We start from the raw sequence: 25738 nt of genomic DNA, 5'->3' as shown, positions 1-25738 counted from the left end.
TTTCGTATTTTTGTCAAGATGTGTGGATGGCTCCTCATGGATCTCCTCCAACGCTTCTATACATATACATTAAAATACAGTAAATTCTCTCTCTCACACACACACATCTCTATCGTAAGCTCATATGCATGTGCCCGTATATGCGTGTGTGTGCGTGTGTGAGAGAGAGAGAGACAGACAGACATGAAGAAAGCGGAGAAGAGTCAGTTCTTAAATACTATATGTGCATGTCCTCACTATCCATTTCCTCACTGTCTTCTAAAATTACTTTCTTTGCTTTCATTGTTAATTTTATTATAATCCCAATACAAAATACCAATGAGAGTTATCACTCTTTTGTGCATTTACATTCCATCACGGGAGTATTAAAAAAAGAAGTTTGCGAATGTAAAACTGTCCCCAACAGTCACACGCATACAACACACGTTCAGCCAATCACGTCACAGCAGGCAATCACAGACATGCGCAGGAATCAGATCTTGAGGCCGTAGAACCGCACGGCGTTGTCTCTAAAAATGGCTGCCTCGTTGCCAGGAGACAGCTTGCTGACCAATCGCAGCATCATGTTGAACACGTCACTGTACGTAGCACCGGCCAGTCCACAAACTGGCCAATCAGAGCCGAACATGCATCGTTCAGGACCAAAGCAGTTGAGGACGTGCTGCAACATTCAGGGTACAACAGGGTAGCATTGATGACATGTCTAGAGGAGCGGCCATCTTTAACTGAAACGGCTGAGGTAATGGTTCCTTAACTCTGGTTCAATAGGTACCTGCTGTTCTCGAGAAAGAGTTATAAACATGAAAGGATGTCAAGAATATATCAGGAATGTACAAGGATGAGTCTTAACGATAAAGAATTATCTTAAGTCAATAATTTTCACGAGAAATTACCTTGACATAAGGTTCAAAGTCCTTTTCTTTCCAAGCTTTAAGGTCAGCTTCGGTCAACCATTCCAGACCTGGTTAGGAATGTCAATGGTTAGGACAAGCTTGCGCACTCAGTAAAATAGTTTGAACAGATTTACAGACAGGCGAGCTTAAAGTTTTTAAGCTTACAATGCATGTAAATCAGGCGATAACACTCTCAATCATAGAAATAATAATTTTGAAGTTTTTAGTCTTTTGTAAATTTTTGACGAATCGTTCTAAATAAAGCTTTATTAGTTATTTCACACAAATATAAAGCGCGCACGCAGACGCACGCACACGCAAGCAGAGAGAAGTTAATTTTTTCACTCACAGTTTACAGAATATATTGGGGTTTTGAGCTATTGTAGTCATGTCTTCTGCCCATTTTTCGATCAGTCCGTCTTTGATGTAAGGTTTTGCCAAGTGGTCAACAACCATTTTCAATCTGAAACGGACTCAGTTTGAATGGCTTAGCGATTTACGGTGAAAATGAAGCAATTTACTATATCAGTCCCCTCCTTTGTTGCACAAGGCGGACAAAGACATGAGTTTTTAACAAACGAGATAAGAGAGTCTCATCCCTTCTATCTCCCGACATAAGCTACGCCGAGGGCCTGACGCCATTGTGGCTATAAATAGAACACAACTTACCGTGGGAGTTTCCTAGAAAGCTCAGGGATGAAGTGCATTGAATGAGGCCTGCAACAAAGGAGTAATATCAAGAACCAGCATCAAACAATGTACCCCAGGCAGATGGTAGAAGATTCAGGGTGTGTTGTGCTGGGAACGGTTGGTGGGGCAGCGCCTGTCATCAATGAGAATCGAGTGTCGTGGGTTCGTATCTCGGCTCCGACATTCTCTCTCTCTCTATCTTGAATGGAAACTGTGATGGTGATAAAATACATATCCCAGCTTGGCTGTAGTGTCATAGACTATTTCACTCTTTCTAACAGTATTATAAACTTGTCGGAGCCGGGATAAACCACGACGCTGTAACCACGTGACTGTTGCGGCTGAGATAGGACTGTAGATCTTTAGTAGTCAGTAAACTAATCTCCCATCTGAGGTCCCCCACCTCAAAAGCAAGTCGAAGGTCAGGCCTCGTTCTTGAAGCACTTCCAGACCTTTTATAGTTGCCTCCCTTGCCAGCCACTCTTTGTCCGGCTCGAGGTCCAGAATGTGTCTGATGCCAACAATACGAGGATGTCCAGTCAGGATGTTCAGTGTGGCGTTAAGCTGAAGGGGCCATGAAAAGTCTAGAGTTTAAAATAAGGTTGTATGGAACTGTACACACTCGAATAAATTAACGCATATACCACTACGAAAAAAATACATAAAGTATATTACTAGTCAACACATTTATAAACCATCGTTTGATTACACCTTTTTTTGCAGTGCAAAAAAACATGTTGCAAACAACCGCTGGAAAGCTCACTGTACACTGTACCAGGTGTGAGGGAAATTTCATTGAAGGTAAAAGGTAAAATAACTTACTTTGTCGCTCGTGATGTCAATACCAGCGACAATTCCCTTGATGAAGCTGTGTTTGTCTGCTTCTTGGCACATCCACACTGGAAACGACAAGCGATAAGCCGTGACAAGCAAGTAAATAAGATTATGTGAAAGGTGCCGATATAAAACAACAACAACAAAGAATCAGACAGCCTTGGACAGACAACGAGGTTTTAAAGACTTGTCACAGCTCCGGGTATCGCCCTCTGGTGTAATACTGGATTGAAGGCAAGGTGACCCAGTATGTAAGGTCGGGTAGGTTTATGACGTCATATCACGGAGATCAGGAACTGTTTCCCTACCTCCCCATACTCTCGACCGTCCGGTGTTACATAACCAGGTAGAGACTGCTTCTCTTTTTCGCATTAAAGGTGCTCGACTTTCGTGAACACTAACGAATTTGAAAAACACAACTTTTAAATGTAAATTCACTGTAATAAAGCAGATAAAAAACCACGTGGTCCTTATACTCCATTCAGACAAAAGAAGCCACGCGTGAACAGCGTCATCTAATCATGACGTAATAGCAGTACTGACGTCATGCCGTACTCACATGCTTCCTCTAATGCAGTCATTGAGACATTGTACAAAGACGCAGTGTCTGACGTGGCTTCCTTGCATGGCCGCCCTCAGGTCCTCCGGCCCAAAGTTCCGGAAGATCTCGGCTTCGTTCTCTGTCGGCCATGGGTACGAGAACTTGGACAGATCCCAGATGTCTGAGAGGAGTTAAAAGACAGACTGCAAGAGTGAAATGACTTTTCCTTGAATACTGCGTGCGACCACCCGGTATATTTTTTTATTGGTGGCTGAGAAACTATAGGACTTTGAACCCCGTCCATCACTTGCTAAGTATACCAACAGGGAGTTAAGGTCCGTGGATACGAGTTATCTATTCACATGGCGACCTTCACCAGGTGGCGTTGATCTCGCTAATCATTCCAGTCAGAAGTAGTTCATGTTTGTATTCATGATAGGTGTAAAGTCAAAGCGTGCATTCGAGTGATAAATATTATGAAGGGGGTGAGGGTGGGGCAGTTGGCATTTAGGTCAGTGACCTGAAAAACTAGTTTATTCTGCTTCAGGTATCTGCCTTGTATTCCTTAGATTCATCACCCACACACCCACGACTATCTTATTCCTGTTCACAGACTTTCCACGACAATGTCTCAGCATTAGGAGATTAAATTATCAGTCAAGAATTGGCATGAACCACTTTGCATTGAGTCCCAAGTGAGATGACAAAACGATAATGTAAACGAGCGACTAGCTTTGCGATTCAATAGTGTATTCCAAATTTAGAGAAAAAGTATACAGAAAAAAATTATCAAACATTCTCGCAAGAATATATACAAATTAAACTTTTTAAATGCACATGCGCAGTAAGCACGTGACCAAAAAAATGAACTGACCGAAAGGCTTTTGTTGATAAAGTGTCGTACGGTGACGTCATTGTACATTTTACCCCATTTTCACGAGACTGGAGACGGTTAGCAGGGGAAAGTTCTCTATAAACACTGCAAAAGTCTCTAGCACACGTGCTTCTAAACCAGGGGTGGGCAATTAATTTTCCCAAGGGGCCGCATGAGAAATTGGGATGGTTTTAGATGGCCGGACTAGTATAGTTAACTCAGTTTTACCCAATACTGTATATATTGTATATAAACTGGGGGGCGGGCCAGCGGGCCAGTCTGCGACAGGAGGCGGGCCGCCGCCCCTTGCCCAGGTCTGGTGTAAACTGTCAATAAACAGCAGCAAAAAAGCAGTCTGAACTCACTCTAGCTTACTCACCGACCGGCTGGCCACGGTCTAACGATTCACTCAAGCGTGTAGTCGGGTACGTAATTAGAACGGTAGCGGGAGAATGGTGGAATAGCTTCAGCATCGGCTGTTATATCGACCACAGGTAACAGCGAGCAGGTGTGTCAGCCTTTGTTGCCGAGGTAACAGAGCTGTTTGTATGGCTACACGCACGGCGACACACTTTGGAAAGTATGTCAACCTGCAAGAACGATAACTAACCCCGACATAATTAATATAGCGCGTCAGTCTGTTGAGCCCTCCACCGTCCCCTCCATCACCTTATCCGCGAATCATATCCGGCAATCTAAGAACTAATTGAATATTTCCTCTGCTCAGCACTTTTTGACTGTGTTTTGCTGAGTGAAGCTGTCTCGAATATAGGCCACAACACCAAACAGTCATAACAGTCGCGAAGATAACTTTGCCGGCCTTGGTTCTACCGTCAGCTATAAAGTATCACACACCTTTGATTATACTACATTCATTGTACCTCAATTGAATATTTCTCTGATGGTAGTAACTCCTCAATATGCTAATAACCTACTGACCTATTTAGTGCACTACACCGGGAAGCTGGCGATGATTCAGAAACATATTTCACACTTGAAAGCACAATAATGTACACACTAAGGCGGAAACAACGAATATTTTAGAGCATTTTCAGAGTACGAGTGGGCGTCAACATTCGCTCGTAGTCGGTCCTTTTTTCTGTGTCGCATGGTCTCGAGCCAGCACAGGGTACTTGCTGACTGATGGAAACAAAACAGACCTTGAGACAATGAGAGACGGCGTTTCAACCCAGCTCTCTCTTTCTTTATTTGCGAATTTATTTTGAGAGGTTTTTTTGTTGTTTTTTTTTTCTGAGGGAGTCAGATTGTTTAAGCAGCAAGTAAACATTCATCTGTTATTAGTCCCTTGACTGGTATTTGTGGTGCCACGGAGCACATGGACGCCTCAGCTTCCAAGGCCCGAAAATGACACATTATATTCATGTGCTAATGTAAAATGCCAGAGGTCACGTGCGCGAACACACAGATAAAAAAAAACCAACCTCATGTTTCTTTTATAAGATCAATTACTTGATTGTTGTCGGCTGATATTTTGTATCTATTAGATGCTGTTCAAGTACTTTTATACTTACAGCTTAATCAAATGCTGTGATATCATCGTATATTGTGTATCATTCAGTCACACCATGCATTGATTACTAACATAAGCTAAACGTGCACGCAAACAAACAGAAGTACACATCTACTTACGAAAATGGGCATCAACGTAGCCAGGATCAGAATTTTCCAGAGCCATGGAAGAAGAAATCAACTTGCCTCTACCAAACCGTTCAGTCCTCACCCGTAACACCCACAAGCACTTACTAGCTGACCCCTAGCAGTCTCGTATTTATGGGCCCAGCGCGAGCGTGACGTCAGTGGGAGTTGCTGAGGCGAGAAGTGGGGTTGTAGGGTGAAGGTCAGGGTTCAACTGTCGTTACCCTGCAGTCGGCACGGCGACCCTCCTCCTTCGATTGTTAGCGACGGAGCGAAATGGTGGTCTTCACGAAATGATTCCGTCAGGTTGGTGGCAACAGCCTGTCATGATCGAACTGCTGCAAACCAAATAGGAAGCTACGAGATCGAGGTTTGCCAGGGAAGTGCGTGATCACGTGACCCGAGGCTAAAATTAGACTCGGCTACGTACAGCTGGGGGTTGCCGAGCAGGTTTAATCACGGAGTTACATATGTAACTACATATATAAAAAGTAGTCCCTGCTAATGTCTAACCCGTAAAACAAAGTCTCGGCTTCACACCTAGTCTCGAGGCCCACACCTTTTTGTTTAGATGTATCACCTGTTCAGAGGGATTACTACAGGTGTTTCAATTCGTCCTTCCTTTCTTCTTCATTATAGTTGCCTCCAAATGGGAAAAAAACGGTTATAGGTGAAATGCGCTTTCATACCAAATAACACCAGTATGCATGATAACTTAAGATTATAGTTCCATTTTTTTTTATTTTTTTTTGTTCAACGGTTAGTTACACTGTGTGGTGACCGAAAATAATCAAATTAAAAATTTGTAAATTAAAATGACGTGTGCATGCGTGTTTGTTGTTGTTGTGACAAAACAGGGAGCTGCTGTAATGAAACACCTTATCATGTGAATTTACTAGGTAATTTTTAGGAATTTATTTTTACAAATCAATTATTTTATAGGCGTTACCGCAGTCTGGCATAAAAGGGGACGTAACAATACTAGGCGTCAGGAGTAATTTCAAAAGAGTTTACTCCCCTGCTAAGATCTATATATAGATATGATGGTAAGAAATGAAAAACTGCAATTTCTCGGTTCTCATTCTTTCGGTTTCCCAATTCCAAGAACAGCGGCGAGCTATTAAAATCACTGACTAGCTTAGCGGTAGATTAAAAGTTTAGGTATTTCTTCATCACACAGCAGTGCTGTTGTTTTGAAGTTTCAGAATGGCTGGCAGACGAGTAAGTTCCAGGCTAATTCATTTATTTCATCTTTCTTAGAATAGTCAAGTCTTTCACTCTCTTCTTGTCTTTCTACCCTACCCTACCACTCGTACCTCCTCGCTTTTCGACGTTGTTATATGAAGAAAGCAAGAATGTGGTAATTAAAAACATTAATCATAATTGAAGGAATTTGTGTGTAGAGAAGAAGAGTTTCAGCCTTGGCAGTGATATCATGCGTTAATGTTTGCAAAGGTCCAACTGTCCGAGTCGGTGAAATGGAGGAATGAAGGTAACGCTGTTTACAAGTCGACGGAGGGACTGTCACCGGTTCTTCAGAGTGAGCGTCTGCAACGGGCTGTCAACCTGTACAGCAGAGCACTCGATCTCGCCCAGGATGCCGTCGACAGGTAGGAAAATTCTCTCTCATTTTCTCTCACACATTCCCTCTCTCACACCTTTAAAACTGCCATATAACAGCAAATGTTATGTTTTTGTTGACAAAATCACTTCGAACGCAAAGGGAAATAACTTTTCTTGGTTGCGCAAACAAGTGATTAGCAAAAGCAAACAGCATTCGACATGTTTGTTTCGAACTTCCACTTGCAGGTTTTATAAAAACTTGCTTTCCTTTGTCTACGGTAACCGATTTTCTGTCATTTAGACGTAAAGGTTGAAGTGGTCATCCTGGGTTAAAGTTGACAACATGGTTTATCTAGCCCCCACGCGGTAAAGGCTTGAGTGTAGCCCAAGGTTGTAGAGAGTTTGAGAGTTGAGAGTTGGAGACTCAGCGCTGGCGCGACGCGTACGGGGACGGCAACGTGTAGCGTCACGGGAACTTGCGTGCTACGTCATCACTTCTGCCACAGCCAGCCGTACAGCTACACGGCGCGACGGGTAGATTGGAGTCTAGCGGTTGTGACCAGAACGTGTAAATTGTTCGCTTTATTTCAGCTTTTTTTGCAAGGATAGTCAATATAATTTCAACTGTTTATAATATTTAAATCTTCTGCAATCATAATATATGCTGGAAATCAAACTAAGCTGCTTGTTTATGAAGTTAAAGCAGTGAAAAACGACCATGCATGCAATCGCTGGTTTATGTCTATTCAATCGTATGTACAAGACTTGCTCAGACACTTTTCGTGTAAAGTTATTTAATGATGAGATAAAACTGTTAAAGATAATAATTATAATTTTCTTCATCATTAGTTATCTATCCCAAAAATAACCGTTAAATATTTCTTAGTACTATTATAGAGCAATAGGAACAACTATCTATAACTCTTGAATAAATATTTCATACCATAGGCAAAAATTATTTCTTTATGTTATTAATTTTTTATTTATTATACAGTTGTAATATTTATGTTTTTTAATTATGTATATATATTATTTTGTTATGTTGTTCTGTATATACTATTACAGTTATGCCATAATTTAAGCAGTAACCATAAGCAATTTCATCTTTTGTAGCATTTTCATTTAACAAGTTTTGATTGTGTAATAGTTTATTATTCTTAGGAATTATAGTGGGTCAGGAATGAAATGCTGAGAAATTTTGAAATTAAATTGTACTGGTTATCCCTGGTCACTACTAGCATTTGCATATTTTTATTTTACTTTCAGAGGCAAAAAAATTGTCTATGCAGTTACTTCCCCGTGCATTCGCGCTCCCGTCGCTTAATCGCAATCGCTTTCTCCGAACGGGTACGCTTAGAGGCGGGCCCTACCCGTTGCAGTACGCGTCTTCCCTACGCGTCATGAATCACAAACTCTCTAACGTTTACCTCGTGACGTCAGATCCAGTATTACTCTAAAAATGGACTCACTAGCCCTACCACCCTTCACCCACCGACAGAATCACCCACAGGTACTACACAGGTGACTAGTTTGACTGAAGAGCAATCGGTGAGAGCGCTACCTACAGGACATTATCTCCCCCTCTTTTGTGTTTGCTCAAATACAGATCTTCAGCGTGCAAGAACATCGCCATGGCGTCCTGGAGGCTTGCAAAAGCCAAGATGGAGCTTCTGAATGTGGACGAGAAAATTGTGTTATATCACTTCAAGGAGGCCCTGAAATATTTTAAGGTCAGTTATAGATTTATTTGCGGTCTGTGGCCTATAATACTGTTTTAAATGTAATTATACTTTGCATTTTGTTGCATGAGCGTTTTCTTTTACTTAGAGGTCTTTACTTAAAGGGGCAATGTGGACTTCTTTGGAGAAGATGTAAAATGCTGAAATGACTAGTCAGTAACTGGAAACAAAACTGGGGCTCTAATATGGCAGTTTTATTAAATGTTTTAAGCAAGGGATTATTGATTGTTTTTTGGTAAGAAGGAAGCTAGATCACCAGTACCATCGACAGACTGGAAGAACTAGTTTTTTAGTCAATTTATGTCTGCATGTATTATAATCCTAAAGTGTATTTTATACTCTTTCCGTGATTTTTTTTTTTATACTTTCCTGCCGTACAGGGTTGTGCCTTGTTCGGGTTTTTTTTTTTTTTGGTCATGTTTACCAATCGATGTACTAAAAATGACTGTTTTTCGTGAATGTGTGTGTGTGTGACATTGTCCTAAAGGACGCAGAAAAGTCTGGAAGGGATCGTGAAAGCCAATGGCTAGCGGCGCTGACAGTTAGCGCCCTTGAATGCTGGAGCGACGTAAAGCGACGACTCGATGACCACGAGAACGATGAGTACAAAGTCTGGGAGTTACAGCCCCTGCTAGGACTCCTTTTCCACGGAGCCACTCTGGTAAACAAAACATGTCTTCTGGTTATGAGTATATTAACTGGGATACAAACTGTGACTTCATCGTCAACAATCGATTTGCCACATCACTGGAGTCAATTATGATATTAAGTAGATTTGTTTTCTATCATTTAAATCCAAATACAACACCATAGAGCGCAGAAAACAAACATTAAAGATCAACATGTTACAGAGAAATATACACCAAACCAACACGATTCTTTTTTTTGCGATTTTAGGCGAAAGAACAGCTGGGCATCGCACAAATTTATTTTACATGGGCCCTGACAGCACTGATCAAACGCGACTTTAGAAAAGCTTTGGGTCTTCTGGGAGAGTGCAGTTTGCCACTCAACGAGGCCATGAGACTGGGGAGGGCAGACCGAGACCTCACGAGAGAGTGTCAGGTGCTGGAGGCAGAGATCTTTGACCAGAAGTGCGTGGCCGAGTCCATCCAGGCCCGAGTGAACGGTGAGCAGCTAGTGTTTGACTTGCGTTAACAGGACAAAATATTCCCTTTTCTCTTCTTTCTCCTTCTTATCCTCGATCACTCCGGTTCAGTTTGTCTTCATGAATCACTTCACTGGTGAACTTCGAAAGGGCAGGTAGTCATACATTCATCTACTGCTACTTTGGTCTACAGGGGACGCAATTCTGAAGATGATCACGACAGGGACAGAGAACCTGGACATCAACATGGTGTGGGAGGTGGTAGACTGGTACCGCAACGCGGCTCTGCTGACCCGGGAACGTGACCTCGAACTGGAGGCAATGGCCTTGAGCGCCCTGGGTCTCGTATATGCCAAGGTAAAGTGGCGACATTGTTGTCTTTGTGTTCTGGTACGCATGACCCACAAACAAAATTTAATAAATTGTCTCCTTCGGAAGTGAGCTGCTTCATAGAAGGCGCACGTGAAATAAAAGCATCTGGGGCTACGTTGCATGATTTCTTACATTTTATTGCCATGCAATGAAATTGCCCTAATTTCTATAATTATTTTATATAAGTCATACCTGATGGTCTATGTATTGAAAGTGGTGTATATAATAAAACCTGAGTTTTTCTAACTCTTCTGTCTTCCTATACGTTAAAGCTTACCTTCATAGCTCTTCTTACTGTTGTTTTAGACTGTATGTTCTAAACAATCGCCCATAGCATCAATACAATATTTGCAGGTATTGCATCTCAAGTCCTATGCCAAGACATGTTTGATGAAGACCATTGAATTGGTCAACAGCATGGCACCTCGGAATTGTCTTAACGAGGGTAAGCGGTTGTGATATTAATCCCAGGCTTGACAGTGTTAGCCGAGAACCATTTGCACAAGCGTTCCCACTGACCACAGTGCCATTAGCCTCGGAAACAGAAAATGCTTAATGGTTCTCTCTGGTTCTCTTAAGTGCCTTTCCTTCCGCCAAATAAATATCTAGGCAAGTATGACATAAGAGGACGAAGGCCAGCAACAAGCAGCGATATGTGGATTGTTCCTGTAATCAAGCTGGCTACTACACAGACTTCACTTTCTAACTTGCCTCACAATTTCAAAATAATTTGTCAAAATTTTAAGTTGGCATTAATTTGATCATTGATTTCCAGTTGAAAATTCACAGTTTTGTGATAATTTTCTAAACTTCTTTTCTTTGTATCTCTTATCCCATTTACTTCCTGTTTTTCCAAGCTTCTGTTCATTTGGAATTTAAACTTAACAATCGTTTGGCTATTTTTAAGATTACATTTACATCATAGAAATTTCTTACCATATTTTGACTCTCTCTCTCTCTCTCTCTCTCTCTCTCTCTCTCTCTCTCTCTCTCTCACACACACACACACATTCGCTATATCTTTATTAAGTTCTCTGCCATTCTTTTTTATTCAACACCCCCCCCCCGCTATACAAATCTTTTGCGAGAACCAGAGACTAACAATTTGACATTTCCTTTGCCTCCCTCAGAATGGTATCTGTTCGCTTACATCACAATGCAGCAATACCAGCAGGAGCAAGTCCAGGCGGACGAGTTGAAGAAGCAGCAAGAGCGGGATTCCATCATGAAGGAAATCAAAGACGACCTTGACAAACTAACCGAAAAATTCGCCATGTCCTCCCAATCCGATTTCTTGAAATACATCTACGCGACACATCCCCCTAAAAACCCCAACCACAAGTTGGATGAAAACGCCGCCTTTGAAGACAAAGAGGTGTTGAAGAAGCTGTACCTGAAGGCCGTGGTCCATTATCATCCTGACAAGGTGGACGAAGAAAAGGATGGAGCAAAGTGGAAGGTTCTGTGCGAAGAGATCACAAAACTGCTAAGTCAGCAATACCAAAAGTACAAAGATTTCTTTGTCAACCTTAACAATTTCCGCACAGAGCCATAGACTTGCGATCTGGAGCTCTCCACAGCGATGAAATGTTCAGCTAAATTAGTGTAGATAAACTATAGAGTATAGAGTGTGCTAATAAGTCAGCAACGAAGGCCTTTTCAAGATTATAACTTATGGTCCTGTTGCGCAGTTGGTTTTTCAATCGTTTATTTCCATTTATGCACTCAAATATAATGAACTATAAAATTTCTGACCTTGTGGATCTGACCATGGATCTTTTGTCACCAAAATGTCAGGCTACAATTAGAATCGCTGCAAACAAGAATTCTGTATAGTGTAGCATGGTGAGCGAAGAAATGTGTACACTTAAAATATTTGTTTATGTGTTTTACCTATGTTTTTACAAAATAAATTAATTTAACAAAATAAATTACAGGTTTACAGTTGTGTATGTCATGTGTACATGCATGAACCTGTTAAAGGCAAAATAGAGCATACTTTTCTGTACTCATGAGTTCTTGAAAGTAATAATGGTGCTCAGTTGTGTAAAGAATGGATAAAACCAACTAAGTGGGAAAATGTCAGAACGGTTGGCTAACGGAGCTCCTTGCATACAGATTTTGGAGTACAACACCAAAATAAACGGGTATAGAACTCGCGGTGGACGTGGACCAAATGAACGAAAAAATATGCACACAGTTTTAATTACGAGCGCTGCATTTGCTGCTAAAATATTACTACGAACACGTCTGTAGTGTTGTCACGTGATAACTAGTAAAAGGGCTGTAGTGTGGGTTTATGCTTCTGTTCTATCCACGAGAAAAGCGTACGCGTGGACAAACCGACCGACGAATGGGGGGCGGCACGGCCTTTTACATACGGCAGTCAGCGTGTCAAGGCGTGTCCCTTGAGTAAAAAAGGACGCCAAGAGGAAGTCACGTGGTAGACCCAAGACAGTGCGAGAGTCTCTGCGCTAGAGAAAGAAGGCCTCACGATCGACGAAGGACATCAGCGAATTCCAGGACGTCCAACGAAGGAGGGGCCTCCGCGTGCACGAGACTTTTGGTGGGTCGAGATAAGTGGCGAGTGTGTGCTAGACTAGTGAGAGTGCGGTGTGTGGTAATTAGTGTTAATATTAGAGATTTAGTGGCTCACGATATCTGGACTAGGGATAAGAGAATACGGGACACCTAGATAACGACCATATTTTTATATTTATTACTTTTCTGTAAATGTTTGAATTATCTCGGTAATTAATAACTTTCTTTAATGTACTAAATTACCCTGAATTGTTCATTGGGTTTATGCGTGCATGGGCCCTCGAGCTAATTAAAGGTGTGATAAATAATTTAGTATAGTTGCACACGTTAAATGACGACGTGATTTGGTAGAGGTATCGAGAGTGTAGGTGACGAAAGGTAACGAAAAATCACAACCTCTGACCATCTCCAAGTGCTCTTCCCCAAGAGTTCGCGACAAGTGGTCGCATCAAGTAGGCTATGCTATCAACCAGGACACACACAAGTGTCTGATTAGGACAGGCGGCAGACAGCCGAAGAAGTAAGACATTTTTTAACACTGCGACCTTCTAACCCTATTCCCGACACAAAATCCTCTAACACTCTGTTCTTAGTCAGAGGATCTTAAGAAACGAAAATCTTGTTTACATTTTAATACCACGAATCTGCTGTGAATCGCTGGGGACCTGTGGAAAAGACAAAACTCATCACAGAATAAGAGAGAGAGCACAGTAGTTGCCCCCGATAACACCTGCCGACGCTGCTGAAGGAGTAAAAGACGGGGGACGAGTTATTGGCCAACAATCTGGTAGAAAGCTTTTATTCATAAATATCAAAGCCTTTTTTCTGATAACCTAATTTTCGGTATCACGATTTCCAAGAACCTGAAAAGAAAATCGCTAAGATAAAGAAAGCGCTGACTCACAAGACAGAAAATCGGGGAATAGCAGTCTACATGTGTAAATCTCAGTCTGTGCACTGTGAAGGAAATTTTGAGAATGGCTGGAACCAAGGTAAGTTTCAGGCTCATTAGTTTTTAACTGTTTCGGTATGTACATCACACTTTTAATTATACTGACTCTCACTCTTCCGTGTCTACTTGTTTTCTCCTCTGGTTTGTCTCCTGTTGACCTCTGACTATTCATATCAAGAGATCCGATGTGTAGGGATTCAAACTCTTGGTCTACTGGCTGAAGCGGTACAACATCAATTGTTCGAAACGCAGAGCTAAGTCTGATACATATAAAGAAAGTCTGGAATAATGTTTGTTTAATTTTATTTGTTTGATCCTTCGTATTCACTCTCTGTATATGACACCTGTTGGCAGGGTTTGGAGTCAGGGATTTTCTCCGGGTACTCCGGATTTCTCCCACTCCCTCTCCTCCCCTTCACATAATGCGGAATTACCTCAAGGTGGAAGCACTTTCTTACTAAATAAACCGACCATGAATTTGAAATGCCATGAGTTGCACCACGTGTGTTTGGGTACAGAAGTCTCGACCTTTGATTGTCCAGCTTCATACATTAGACGTAAGGAAAAACAATTTTTATCGTAGCCATATATTTTGTTAATATGTGCGAAGGTGAGGCTATCCGAATCGACAAAATGGCGAAATGAAGGTAACGTAGTATACAAGTCTACAGAAGGACTGTCGCCACTTCTTCAGATCGAGCGCCTTCAGCAGGCAGTCAACCTGTACAGCAGAGCCCTTGATCGTGCACAGGATGCCGCCGACAGGTAGAAAACATTCTCTTTCTACCCTCTATGTATGTAGGGCTGCGTGTGTGTTTGTGTGTATATTTTCCTCTCTCCCTCTCTGTGTGCGTGGTATGGTGTAGGACACATGGTAGTGTTACAGATCTTGAGGTCGTGTTGTAAGACACCCTTCGATGCATTTGACTGTAAATTTGACCCACTGCATGGTCCCACACACAATCTCCACTTTTCTAAGACTCGGTTTAACCGGTACAACAGGCAAGAAAGAGACAACTCGCTTTGCTCAAGTAAGAGAGCCAAAAGTAAGATTATCCCCCTTTTTAGCCAGGAAATGTGCTCAGGTAGAAATGTTTGTTAAAATACAGATCCTCAGCATACAAGAACATCGCCATGGCGTCCTGGAAGTTAGCAAAAACCAAGATGGCGCTTCCGGATGTGGAAGATAAGATTGTGTTCTATCACTTCAAGCAGGCTCTGAAACATTTCAAGGTAATTTATAGATCTCTCTCTACATATATATGCGCAGTATTATTGTGTTTGTTATTATTATTACTGTGCTTCGTTGCTCATGAAATCGTCTTACAAAGAAAGCCTCGTTTTGTAATGCTGGTTGGTTGGTGTATTCAGTCGGTAAGTGCTTCCACCTTGAGGTGATTTCACACTAAGGTTGGGGAGGGGGGAGGGTAAGGAAGGAGGAAACATGAGTACCCAGAGACCATCCCTGCGGACAGGTGTCACATACAGTGAGAGTCTGAACCCGGGGTTTCTCACTGCAGTGGTGACAAGCGAGTGTTTTAACCACTAAACGGGCGACAAGTGTATAATAAAATGAAAAAATAGTTGGCTTGTATATCGTCCTGTTGGTAACCTCGCCTCTCTTGTTTGTGTCTCAGTGTAATTTGTTTTGTGGGTCTTTAAGTCTGTGATGTCTTTTTTTCCTTGTTTGGGCCTAGTGTAGTGGGTCTTTGTGATTTTGTTCCTTTCTGTGTTTATTACAGCATTTATTACTTTTGTATCTTTTTGTTTCTTTTTTATGTGTTTCCTGTCTCTATGTTTGTGTCGCTTTATGTTTATGTGTGTTTCTATATTGTGCGTCTGTTACTCCGTGTCTCCATGTTTTAAAGTTAGTTTAATCCCTTCGCTGTTTGTAAATTACAATGGTAAATAACATGTATTGGTGAGTGAGAGCGTCAGCGAGGAAAGGGAGATCACTCTAGCGAAAAAGCGAGGGACGCAGACGACATCGGCTGACATGAGAGTGGAAGGATGTCGTGTGAGTGTTAATGTGAGCGTAGATGCTAGAAGTGATTCCTTGCCTAGCCAAGGTTTCTTTTTTCCTCTGTGTACGGGCGATTGTGGTAGGTAGCGCCTTTGTGATCGACGATTCGTCTAGATCTGAACTTTTCGCTTGCGGTGAAGCGCCCAGCAGTGTGTAGACTGTGTGTACCGTGTGAACTGTGTGTACAGTCGCTTCTTGTCGCCAACAAAATGTAAATGAGATCTGTGAGTAAAGTACTAAATGACTGCTGGTGCGATTATTAACGACATGATAAGAATTGAGATTAATAGTGGAGGTTAGGATTAAGAATTAAGATTAAGAGTTATTTAAGTCTGATTGATCGAGGAAGGCCCCGGATTGTAAACATTGCATGTGCCGATAACTGTGTTCCGCCGATAGGATATTGTGTTGAGGCGGATTATCATTTATGCATATGTGTCTTGAAGTGTGTGAATCCTGAGCCATTCAGCAACTTGTTAACATCATTATTAACAGCCTCACGCAATCGTTGCTCTGTGTGTTGAAAGAACGCGTACGGACGTTGTGTGTGTGTGTAGAGAGAGACCCGGTGTCCGTGACAGTGTCTTATGTGCTATGTTTTTTGTCTAGGTTGTGTTTTTGTGTCTCTTTCTGTGTAATAAACATGAGTCAAACTTGTTTTATATCTGTGATTCGTGGCCTGTGTCACATTGTTCATAGGACGCTGAAAAATCGGGAAGGTCACGTGACCTTCAATGGCAAGCCTCCCTAACAACTAGCGCCCTCGAGTGCTGGAGCGACATCAAGCAACGGGTGGACAAACATGAGAACGAAGAGCGCAAAATGTGGGAGTTACAGCCCCTGCTAGGACTTCTTTTTCATGATGCCACTCTGGTAAATTATATACATTATCTTACAGACAATATTTCATTCAAACCCTCTGCTGAAACAGACTCGCATCATTAGTATTAATCTTAATGAGTATGAACCCATTTATGGTGGCAGGCTAAAGAACACTTCACCATCGCACAGACTTACTATTCTTGGTCCTCGGCGGCACTGACAAAACGCGACTTTAGAAAAGCTTTGAGTCTTCTGGGAGACTGCAACTTCCCTCTGAACGAAGCCATGAGGCTGGGGAAGGCAGACCAGGATCTCATGAAAGAGTGCCGTGTGCTGGAGGAAGAGATCTTTGACCGCAAATGCGTGGCCGAGTCCATTCAGGCTCGCACGAATGGTAAGCACACTAGTGTTACTCTTGTGATGCCAGGGCAGACAACCAGCGATGGAAACGTTATCGTTCTTTAAAGATACATCACTGCTGTGTATGTATGAATTTTGTAAGAAGACCTGGAGAAAGCGAGCTACCTGTTATGGACGACTGATTTGAAAATAAAGTTCTTTTCCAGAAATTATACAGTGTATCAAACATTTGGCATTTTAGGTTAACGCTAAGAAATAAGTTTATCTGACTTGATGATAGGTATTATATACGGTTTTATACAGGAGCTACTTAACTGAAAAAGATATCTTTTAAAGTAATCGGATTACATCCATTTAGCAAATCAAATGCTAATCACAAGCTACTTTTCTACCTCTCGAGGTCTTTCTATAAGCATATATGAGCAAACAATCGTTTTACAATGTTTATTTATTTTTTTTCTTAAATCCATCCAGTTCATTGTCATTCTGAATGTAGCCTAGTTTATCTATCTTTTTATCCAGAGAGCAAATAGTTACACATTCTCTGCTACTCTTTTGAAAAGGAGACGAAATTCTGAAGATGATCACATTCGAGACAGAAGACCTGAACATCAACATGGTGTGGGAGGTGATCGACTGGTACCACAATGCCGCTCTGCTGATTCGGGAACGGGACCTTGAACTGGAGGCCATGGCCCTGTACAGCCTTGGTCGCGTATACGCCAAGGTAAAGTGGGAATGTTAATGTCTTCTTGCTGTGGAAGTATACTTGAATATCCACGCCCACCACAAAATTCGTCAAGACGCCAACAGGTAATAAAATGTGTTTCTTTGCAAAGAAAATCATTGTTGAAGTTATCGCCCCTTCAGAGGAAGCTATCATGAACCGCTGGTAAGCATCGATGATGTTGATCGCATTTTGTGAGCTGTAGGGAATCGCCTCGTGTGAAATTTTCCACTGGGACTGATTTGCACGAGTGTTTGAGCGTGATGTGTGTCACCAGCCGGGTCTGTCTTTAATCTTGGTGTAGACTGTATGTTCCAGTAATCAGATAACTGAATGTTCCAGGTACTGAAACTCAAGTACTACGCCAAACTCTATCTTATGAAAGCCTTTGAATTAATCAATGTCATGGTACCTCGAACCTGTCTTAACGAGGGTAAGTGTTTAGCCCTCGAGAACTTAATTTAACCATTAATCCATCGTTTTGTTGGTTTTTTTCTCTTTCTGTCTATCGTGTTTTCGTTCATACTAGTATTTTTTATTTACTTGCCTGCCTTCCAGCTGCCAGAAAAAAATTCTGTTGCTGCAATATGCGTTGCTGACTTTGACCTGCATTTATATCAATTCTAAAATTTGCTGTAACGAGCATCGTCTTAATACTGGGGGAAATAGCGGGTGGTTAGAACACTGGCACCGTTTTCGTACCCCTATGGCGCACGAAAATTCTCTGACTCCATAGAGGCTAGAGGTTACGCAAAGCAGTGCAGTGAGAGGGAGTAATGTATTGCTCATTATTGCACAGATGTTTCTTGCTTCAAAACTCTTCTTGAGTCTATATGGGCGCCCTGAAAATGTTGTAGTTTATGAGAAATTAAACAGGCACCCAGCAAAAGTTAATTCATTGATGGCGTAATGTTCACAAAAGCTTTTGGATTTAGTTGTGAAGGGTGAAGGAAAGTGAAGATTTAATATTTGAATCAAGTTATTTTGGGGGAGGAACTTGATTTCGTAGGAATAAATTGGGAAGCACAAAGTATGTCTATTTATAGGCAAAGCAATGACAGATTGTAACTGTCAGGGATGGGCAGATCATATAAATAGTAGTGAGAGCTTTTCTTCATATTCTACTTATGGTATACCAGGTATTGTTAAAGATTTAAAAATGAATTAAAATTACTATTTTCTGACAGGTTTAGTCGAATTTAGAGTATGTCTAATATTATTGTTCATTATTATCTATACAGAAGACAGTCTCATGATCTGCTTTGTCCATTGTGTAAAACACATGAGGAGGATAAAATTCGCATTACTCTATACTGCTAAAATTTACATCATCTTCGAGAAAGATAAATACAAAAATGATTTGTATTAATCCAGACACTTTTAAAATAAGTTTGCGATAGACTTCGACTACAGAAATGATTTTTAAAGAATTATTAAAGGCAATACTTGTATCTAAACATCTATTATGTGGAGTAATGATACTTGAACAAACCATGAAAAATCAGTCATTACAGCTTGTCATTTTCTCTGCCTCCTACAGAATGGTATTTATCTGCACAAACCATACTGCGGCATTACCAGCAGGAAGAAGAATGGGCAGACGACCTAGAGAAGCTGAGAAAGCGAGAGTCAATCATGAAGGAAATCAAAGACGACCTTGACAAACTGAACGAAAAATTCACCAAGTCCTCGAAATATGACTTTTTGAAATACGTCTATGCGACTCATCCCCCTAAAAACCCCAAACACAAGTGCGATGAAAACGCCGCCTTTGAGGATCAAGAGGTGTTGAAGAAGCTGTACCTGAAGGCCGTTACCCACTATCACCCTGACAAGGTGGACGAAGAAAGAGATGGAGCAAAGTGGAAGGTTCTGTGCGAAGAGATCACAAAACTGCTAAGTCAGCAATACCAAAAGTACAAAGATTTCTAAGCCGACCTTAACAATCTCCGCACAGAGCTATAGACGTGCGATCTGGAACTCTCCTCAGAGATGAAATGTTCAGCTACATTAGTGTAGATAAACTATAGAGTGTGCCAATAAGTTACCAACGAAGGCCTATTCAAGGTCATTACGTACGGTTCTGTTGCGCAGTTGGTTTTTCAATCGCTTATTTCCAGTTACGCAGTCAAATATAATAAAGTGGAAGGGGTTGGGGGTTCGAATGGACGGATTTTGCTCTTTTTTCAAACAAGCATTCCAAGCACTAACGTTCTCCTCTGCGCAGACAAAGAGATCAAACCGTGGTGGTCAATCCAATTCCCACCATAGGTGTTTATTTACTTCTTGTGAATGCTTGTCCACCGGTCGTGGGTGTTGGTGTGGTGTAAATGGATAGTCACAGCGGCTGACCAAGGACGTGTATAGGTGGATTGCTGTCCGTCTGCCAAGACCAACGCTTAACCTCTTGCGAAGTTCTCCACTGTTAGTCTCGGCGAGCCTAAACAAAGAATGTGAATAAACCGGAAGCTTTCTTGTATCATTCCTCGTTTTAGCAGTTAACTGGAAAAAAATCATCTGCCAGCAGTCCAGAGATATTAGTTCGTGGGGTGACATTGAAGTCAGGTTGAACTTCAGCGGTGGTTAGCAAGTCCTACGCGATGTGGCCAGTTTACGTCCCGCAGAAGTCAGAGGTGAAGGATGACTTGGATTAACGAGCTTCTGTCTTGTCTTTGTGCGTACGTCCTGGGTATGGGAATCATACTGCGATAACCAGTATGTGTAATTAATGCATAATCTATTAATTCTTTTGTAAGAAATATATTTATATAAAGGACCAGGACAACAGATCATTGTATTTTTTGATCCTCCCGCAAACAGCAGCATCAGCAGTAGGCTTAAAAAAACTTCTTACTCTTAAGGTTTAAATTTTGATTTTTTTTTTTTTTAGTGGAGTGGGAGCTCGATATCGCAGTGATCGAAACACTTCGCCCAAAGCGGATCGTCACCAAAGCATCACTACATGGGATGAACAAAGACGATATAAAGGCTCTTAAGCGAAGTGGAGGGGGGCTGGAAAGGTGGAGCAGATTGCTTTGGGTGCAATGGCTTAACGGCTGCAAACTGTGGGCAACTGGTGGGCAGCTAGATGGTATCTATGTGGTAGTGACAATAACCCCCTGACCCTCACCAACACGGAGTCCGAGATGGCACCAGCTGTGTTTAGACGGATGGACCTGGGCCTGCTGGCTTACTTTCGGCATAGAAGGAAAGGCAAGAAGCTCTTCCTCCTAATTTTTCTGTCCATGGCAGGGGATAACACGGAGAAAACTGACCTCGGAGGACGCATGACACTGACACGACTGTCCCCAAGAATGAAAAAGAAGTGGTACATTTCAGTCCCAAAGACTGGAGAGAATTTCGTTTTCCATGGATATCTCCTCCTTTATTTCAAGGTCAATAAAATTAGCTTTTCGAATGCCTTTTGTTTCCATTTTTTTACAACAACTAGAGGACACCGTCTGGAAAAAAAGCAGGAATCATGCATGATACTTTCAAAGCAAACCATAACGCATGAAAATCGGGTCTTTCCGGAAGTTATTTATAGAACTACCCTTCCCCGCCGATAGCTAATGGAATTCTATCGGAGTGTCCCTGCAAACCAACTTAGTGGAAAGATTTTGGAACGATTGGCTCCTTGCATACGGACGCTTACACACATACTCATTGATGATTATACATACACAAGCCACATGCACACACATATGTATAAACCTCCCCCCCTCGACACACACTGTCGCGTCACCGCCCCCTAGCCGCCGGAAGATGCATGCCCGAAGTCCGCTCGCACAGCCGGAGACGAACGCGCAACCCCCTCCGCTCGGCCGGAGACGGCTTGCTGACATACCATTCGAACCACAGGCTGAGCGCAGACCACACAACAACGATGACAAAGACAAAGTCTACAAAACAGACAGGTTTATTAACTAAACATAAAATAACATCAATAGGAGGCAAGCATCAAAAATAATTCACAATAAACAAAATTGCCCTGCGCACAGGCATGTTACAGTAGGCGAAGAAGAAGAAAACAAAAACAAAACAACAAGGGAAGACAAACCGCCCGCACGCACTGCTGGGTGGCAAGTCAAATGTCCGCACAAGGTGTTCGCTGGCGACAGCCCGCCCTCTCTGGCCCGCGTGCCGCTACAGCGGTGACCCCCCCCTCTCTCCCTCTGGATCAGCTGCCCCCCCCCTCACTTGTCTCTCGTCCGGGTAGACCTTGGTCACGTGAGCCCCTGCTCGCCGGCCTCCACCCTAGGTGCTGATGGCTAGGCCGCACACTGGCGCAGCAGGGTTCCCGCTCACGCGCTGACGAGGCGATGAGGGCGCAGGGTCGACACAATGGCGGACAGTCACACAAAAGGCAATATGCAGAAACGACGACTTGGACGAAGAGCAAAAATCAACGTGAAGAATATGTAGAAAAACGTAGGGAATAGAAAAAAGCCTGTAGAGAGAAACAGTTTACCCAATCAATGTACGGCATTCCAAGCATTACTCAACTTCTAATAACATCCTTGTACAAAAATACACATCCATGACCGGCCTGGCCACGAAACCGATTGCTCAATAAAAAATGTCCTCATACAAATACATATATTTTACAGTTAGACAATTGGCCCTTAGCTCACAAATTCATACGTGGAGAAACGGGTGCGTGCTACAAGCGACGCGACCCGGCCACCACAAATTCTAACATAACACTGTGAGGCACCAAGCCTTACACTTAAAAAACGTGAACATAACTTGAACATGTAAAACCCCTCTCACTCGCACTACCAAGGCCAACCCGGGCCCTAAGACTAGAATAGTGTGGAACTCAAAGAAGATAGATTCTGCTCACCCAAATCGGCTTGTGATGATGAGAGACCAGCGCCGGCCGCTAGGGCCACGGTCCCGCACCGTCCCCCACGTCCGGCGCCGTCCGTTGCTGGATAAAGACTCTCCAGAAAAAACAGAAAAACGCGCCAAGGACCCCACGCGCGCGAAAAGCAAGAAAAAGACAAAGAAAAGGGGGGAAAAAGCCAAAGAGAGGAGGGGTTCCCTGTCCCGTCCCGAAAAGAAGAGACCTGTGAAGACCCTGCGAGCAGCTGACGCGCGACGACGACGCCGCGAGTCATGGCTCTTGGGCTCGCGAGACGGATAGGGTTACACAGGGACCCAGATAAATCGTCCCTTGCTTCTCCCATCCGTACGCACACACCCAGCGACGGGCCAACACAGTACGGGAAGCACAACACGGACAGCAGAAAAATCGCCGACACGCGACACACACACCTACTCATATCCTCATATATATATATATAATCCCCCCTCATACACACACATCTGCTTATGTATACATGTGTAACCCCTACCTAACCACACACAGCCTTATATCTGTTTATATACATATATGCAACCCCCCCCCCACCAAGCACATACACTCATCTCTGCTTTTATATATATACATGTATATGTAACCTCCCTTACACACATACTCATATCTGCACATATATATTTATCTAATACCTCCTGACACACACACTTACTCACTCATATGTTGATATATATATAAATAAAAATAATCCTCCTACACACACATACTTATGTCTGCCTATATATATATAATGCACACACACACTCACATGTATCTGCATATACAGAAAATATCCCTCCAACACACACACACTTCCTACTCACTCAGATTTGCATATATATACATGTATATAATTCCTCCCCCCTCATGCACACTTGTATCTGCTTATACATATATAATCCCCCCAAACATATATCTGCATATACATGTATAAAATACCCCCTGACACACACCCCTACTCACTCATATTTGCATATATATATATAATCCCCACCCTCATGCACACTTGTATATGCTTATCTACATGTATACTCCCCATCACCACCACCACACACACTCATATCTATATATATATTTAATGCCCCCAACACACACATCTCTGTTTATATATGTAAATCTCCCTACATACACATATTTGCTTATAGATATACTAGCCACACCCACACATGCATATATCATATTTACTTATGTATAGATATATGTAAACCTCCCCGCCCCACAGACATATCCACATTCTCTTAATTCTTCTAGATTACTGTCCTATGTAATCAGGGATGGGCAAGCTACTTTTAATTTGTAGCCGGCTAGGCTACAGCTATTTTTTTTCAAAATGTAGCCGGCTACACTACAGCTACAATTTTGCAAAAAGTAGCCAGCTACTTTGGGCTACTTTTAAAATGTAGCCAGCTTCTTTTGGCTACTTTTAAAAGCGTGATGTTATAACAAGTTAGCTGTAGCCAGCTGGCTGTAGCAATATACACAAACTCAAACATACACACAAAACACTATTACTTGCTTTACAAAGTTTTTATTATAATAATGAAACGGAGAACTGCGATATACCGACAATTTTATTTAGTGAATCCATAAATGCTTTCATTCATTCCTTGCACCCTTCCTCCCCGGCCTTTTTCACACAATAAGTACACGTATTTTACGATTATATTAAACATTTCTGGATCTTTTTCCTCATCCTGTTTTAGTGACAAAAGAAATTATATAAGTTTTCCGATAAACATTTGTTTTCTATAACTATTTGTTCCCTATTACTTAGAAATGAAAACTAAACAGATGCTTAAGTATCAGGTACCTGGTGGAATTTTCAATAAGTTAGGTTATGTGGTGATGAAAAATGTCAACCTCTTATCAATACTGTGACAATGAACAACAGACCATTGAAATAAATGAGTTTGCATGGAATATAAGTAAAACACTGCTTAATCTAATTTAGGCAAGCAGATCATAAGGCATTTTTTTTCTAACACTGACACTGAAAACAAAGAAAGGAACACAAACTGTTTCCAAAAGCTGATAGGGTGAAAAGTATAGTCCTGGCATACTAGAATAGACTTTAATTATATAGTAGGATGTCAAATGTAGCACATAAACACTGAAATATAGTTTTCAAAAATGATCTGATACAAGATATATTTATTTTAAATCTTTAAGATTGAATTTCTCTGTTTGTCGTTTTTGACATCCAGTCCTAAACTATAAAAACATGTTTCTCAAGATTGGCTTGTGCTACAGCAGTAAAATTTTACAATTTTGTTTAGAAATGCATAAGCTACAAAGTGATGCATTTGAGAATATGGTATAAACATTACTTTTGATAAAATTAACATTTTTCTAAATATTTTCTAAATATTTAATTGCCACATTCACACTGAGTCGGGGGTACCATGTCTGATTTTTTATATCTCCTAGAAATCTTTGAGATATCAAAACGCCTTATGCATCAGTTTTTTATCAGTGCCTCTAGTTTACAAAAAATCCAAAACCTTTGGTATATGACTTATGGTATTGTGTAAATTTGTTTTTTAAAATGCTTGTACGTTTGAAACAAAAATCGTTGATTAAAGTCACAATTTTCACTTTAGGTACTCAAAAACAGTTTTAAAGTGCTATATTTATGTTATTTTGTTACTCTATATTTAAAAACCCTTAAAGATATTTAAAATATGGATTTTAATTTTTGGAGTGTACCGGTAACCTTAAAACAAATCTACATTCTTTTAGTCCTTCATAGAATTGAATTTGACCAGAACTTTGGCCTCGAAGTTGCTGTCTGTCACCCTAGTGCGCAGCTTTGTCATGATAAGTCCTGCCAGACTGAACAATCTCTCAACAATTCTTGCATTTGAAACTATAGCCACATTTTGTGGCTTCGCAAAATGTAACAAATTTCAAATAAGGCTGGAAATTGATGGGTACGTCCATCTTCGTTTTTCAAATCGCTCCCGCCACATGGACGACCCGGTACTTCCGGTTACTGAGCGTGCGAGACACGTGGTGTCTGGCTGTCAAGACACCGAGCAGTGAGAGCAGTGGCTGTCGTCGTCTTGCTGACACGCTGTCGACGAATGGTCGTGTAACCAACACGTCAAATGGCTACGTAGAGTGGGCTGTCCTACCAGAAATAACACAGAGATTGAATTCCACACTGAAGTTTTCTTTAATTC

The 25738-nt window shown here is 41.7% G+C and overlaps 3 protein-coding genes across 3 annotated transcripts; 2 read left to right on the top strand and 1 right to left on the bottom strand.

Moving 5' to 3' along the window:
* Window positions 1-274: 274 nt before the first annotated feature.
* Window positions 275-5899, bottom strand: LOC112575864 (uncharacterized protein y4mH-like). The gene is given in 9 exon segments (XM_025257962.1): window positions 275-661; window positions 894-947; window positions 949-961; window positions 1243-1356; window positions 1563-1610; window positions 1987-2147; window positions 2406-2482; window positions 2977-3139; window positions 5483-5899. Coding segments are annotated over 8 exon segments (678 nt in total). The 5' UTR covers window positions 2999-3139; window positions 5483-5899; the 3' UTR covers window positions 275-472.
* A 662-nt stretch (window positions 5900-6561) lies between these two features.
* Window positions 6562-12197, top strand: LOC112576127. The gene is made up of 8 exons (XM_025258384.1): window positions 6562-6709; window positions 6944-7098; window positions 8658-8781; window positions 9278-9451; window positions 9688-9919; window positions 10092-10255; window positions 10625-10715; window positions 11401-12197. Exons 1-8 carry the CDS (start codon window positions 6695-6697, stop codon window positions 11823-11825), a joined length of 1380 nt encoding a protein of 459 aa, XP_025114169.1. The 5' UTR covers window positions 6562-6694; the 3' UTR covers window positions 11826-12197.
* A 569-nt stretch (window positions 12198-12766) lies between these two features.
* Window positions 12767-21042, top strand: LOC112575017. The gene is made up of 9 exons (XM_025256499.1): window positions 12767-12836; window positions 14374-14528; window positions 14873-14996; window positions 16486-16659; window positions 16771-17002; window positions 17532-17695; window positions 18038-18128; window positions 19236-19611; window positions 20586-21042. The coding sequence occupies exons 3-9, from the start codon at window positions 14898-14900 to the stop codon at window positions 20689-20691; spliced, it is 1242 nt and encodes a 413-aa protein (XP_025112284.1). The 5' UTR covers window positions 12767-12836; window positions 14374-14528; window positions 14873-14897; the 3' UTR covers window positions 20692-21042.
* The last annotated feature ends 4696 nt before the right edge of the window (window positions 21043-25738 follow it).

The sequence above is a fragment of the Pomacea canaliculata genome, linkage group LG11 (assembly GCF_003073045.1).
Source record: "Pomacea canaliculata isolate SZHN2017 linkage group LG11, ASM307304v1, whole genome shotgun sequence".
Classification (NCBI taxonomy): Eukaryota; Metazoa; Mollusca; class Gastropoda; order Architaenioglossa; family Ampullariidae; genus Pomacea; species Pomacea canaliculata.
The sequence above is the reverse complement of the archived record's forward strand: the minus strand, read 5'-3'. Positions and strand labels throughout refer to the sequence as shown.

What these genes read in the sequence shown, in the direction of transcription:
- LOC112576127 (XM_025258384.1), top strand. An exon ending in AGGCCCTGAAATATTTTAAG is followed by an intron (nt 8,782 to 9,277) that starts GTCAGTTATAGA and finishes ATTGTCCTAAAG; the next exon opens with GACGCAGAAAAGTCTGGAAG. An exon ending in TGGGTCTCGTATATGCCAAG is followed by an intron (nt 10,256 to 10,624) that starts GTAAAGTGGCGA and finishes CAATATTTGCAG; the next exon opens with GTATTGCATCTCAAGTCCTA.
- LOC112575017 (XM_025256499.1), top strand. Translation starts at nt 14,898, where the DNA reads ATGGCGTCCTGGAAGTTAGCAAAAACCAAGATGGCGCTTCCGGATGTG. An exon ending in CATTCAGGCTCGCACGAATG is followed by an intron (nt 17,003 to 17,531) that starts GTAAGCACACTA and finishes TCTTTTGAAAAG; the next exon opens with GAGACGAAATTCTGAAGATG. An exon ending in TTGGTCGCGTATACGCCAAG is followed by an intron (nt 17,696 to 18,037) that starts GTAAAGTGGGAA and finishes TGAATGTTCCAG; the next exon opens with GTACTGAAACTCAAGTACTA.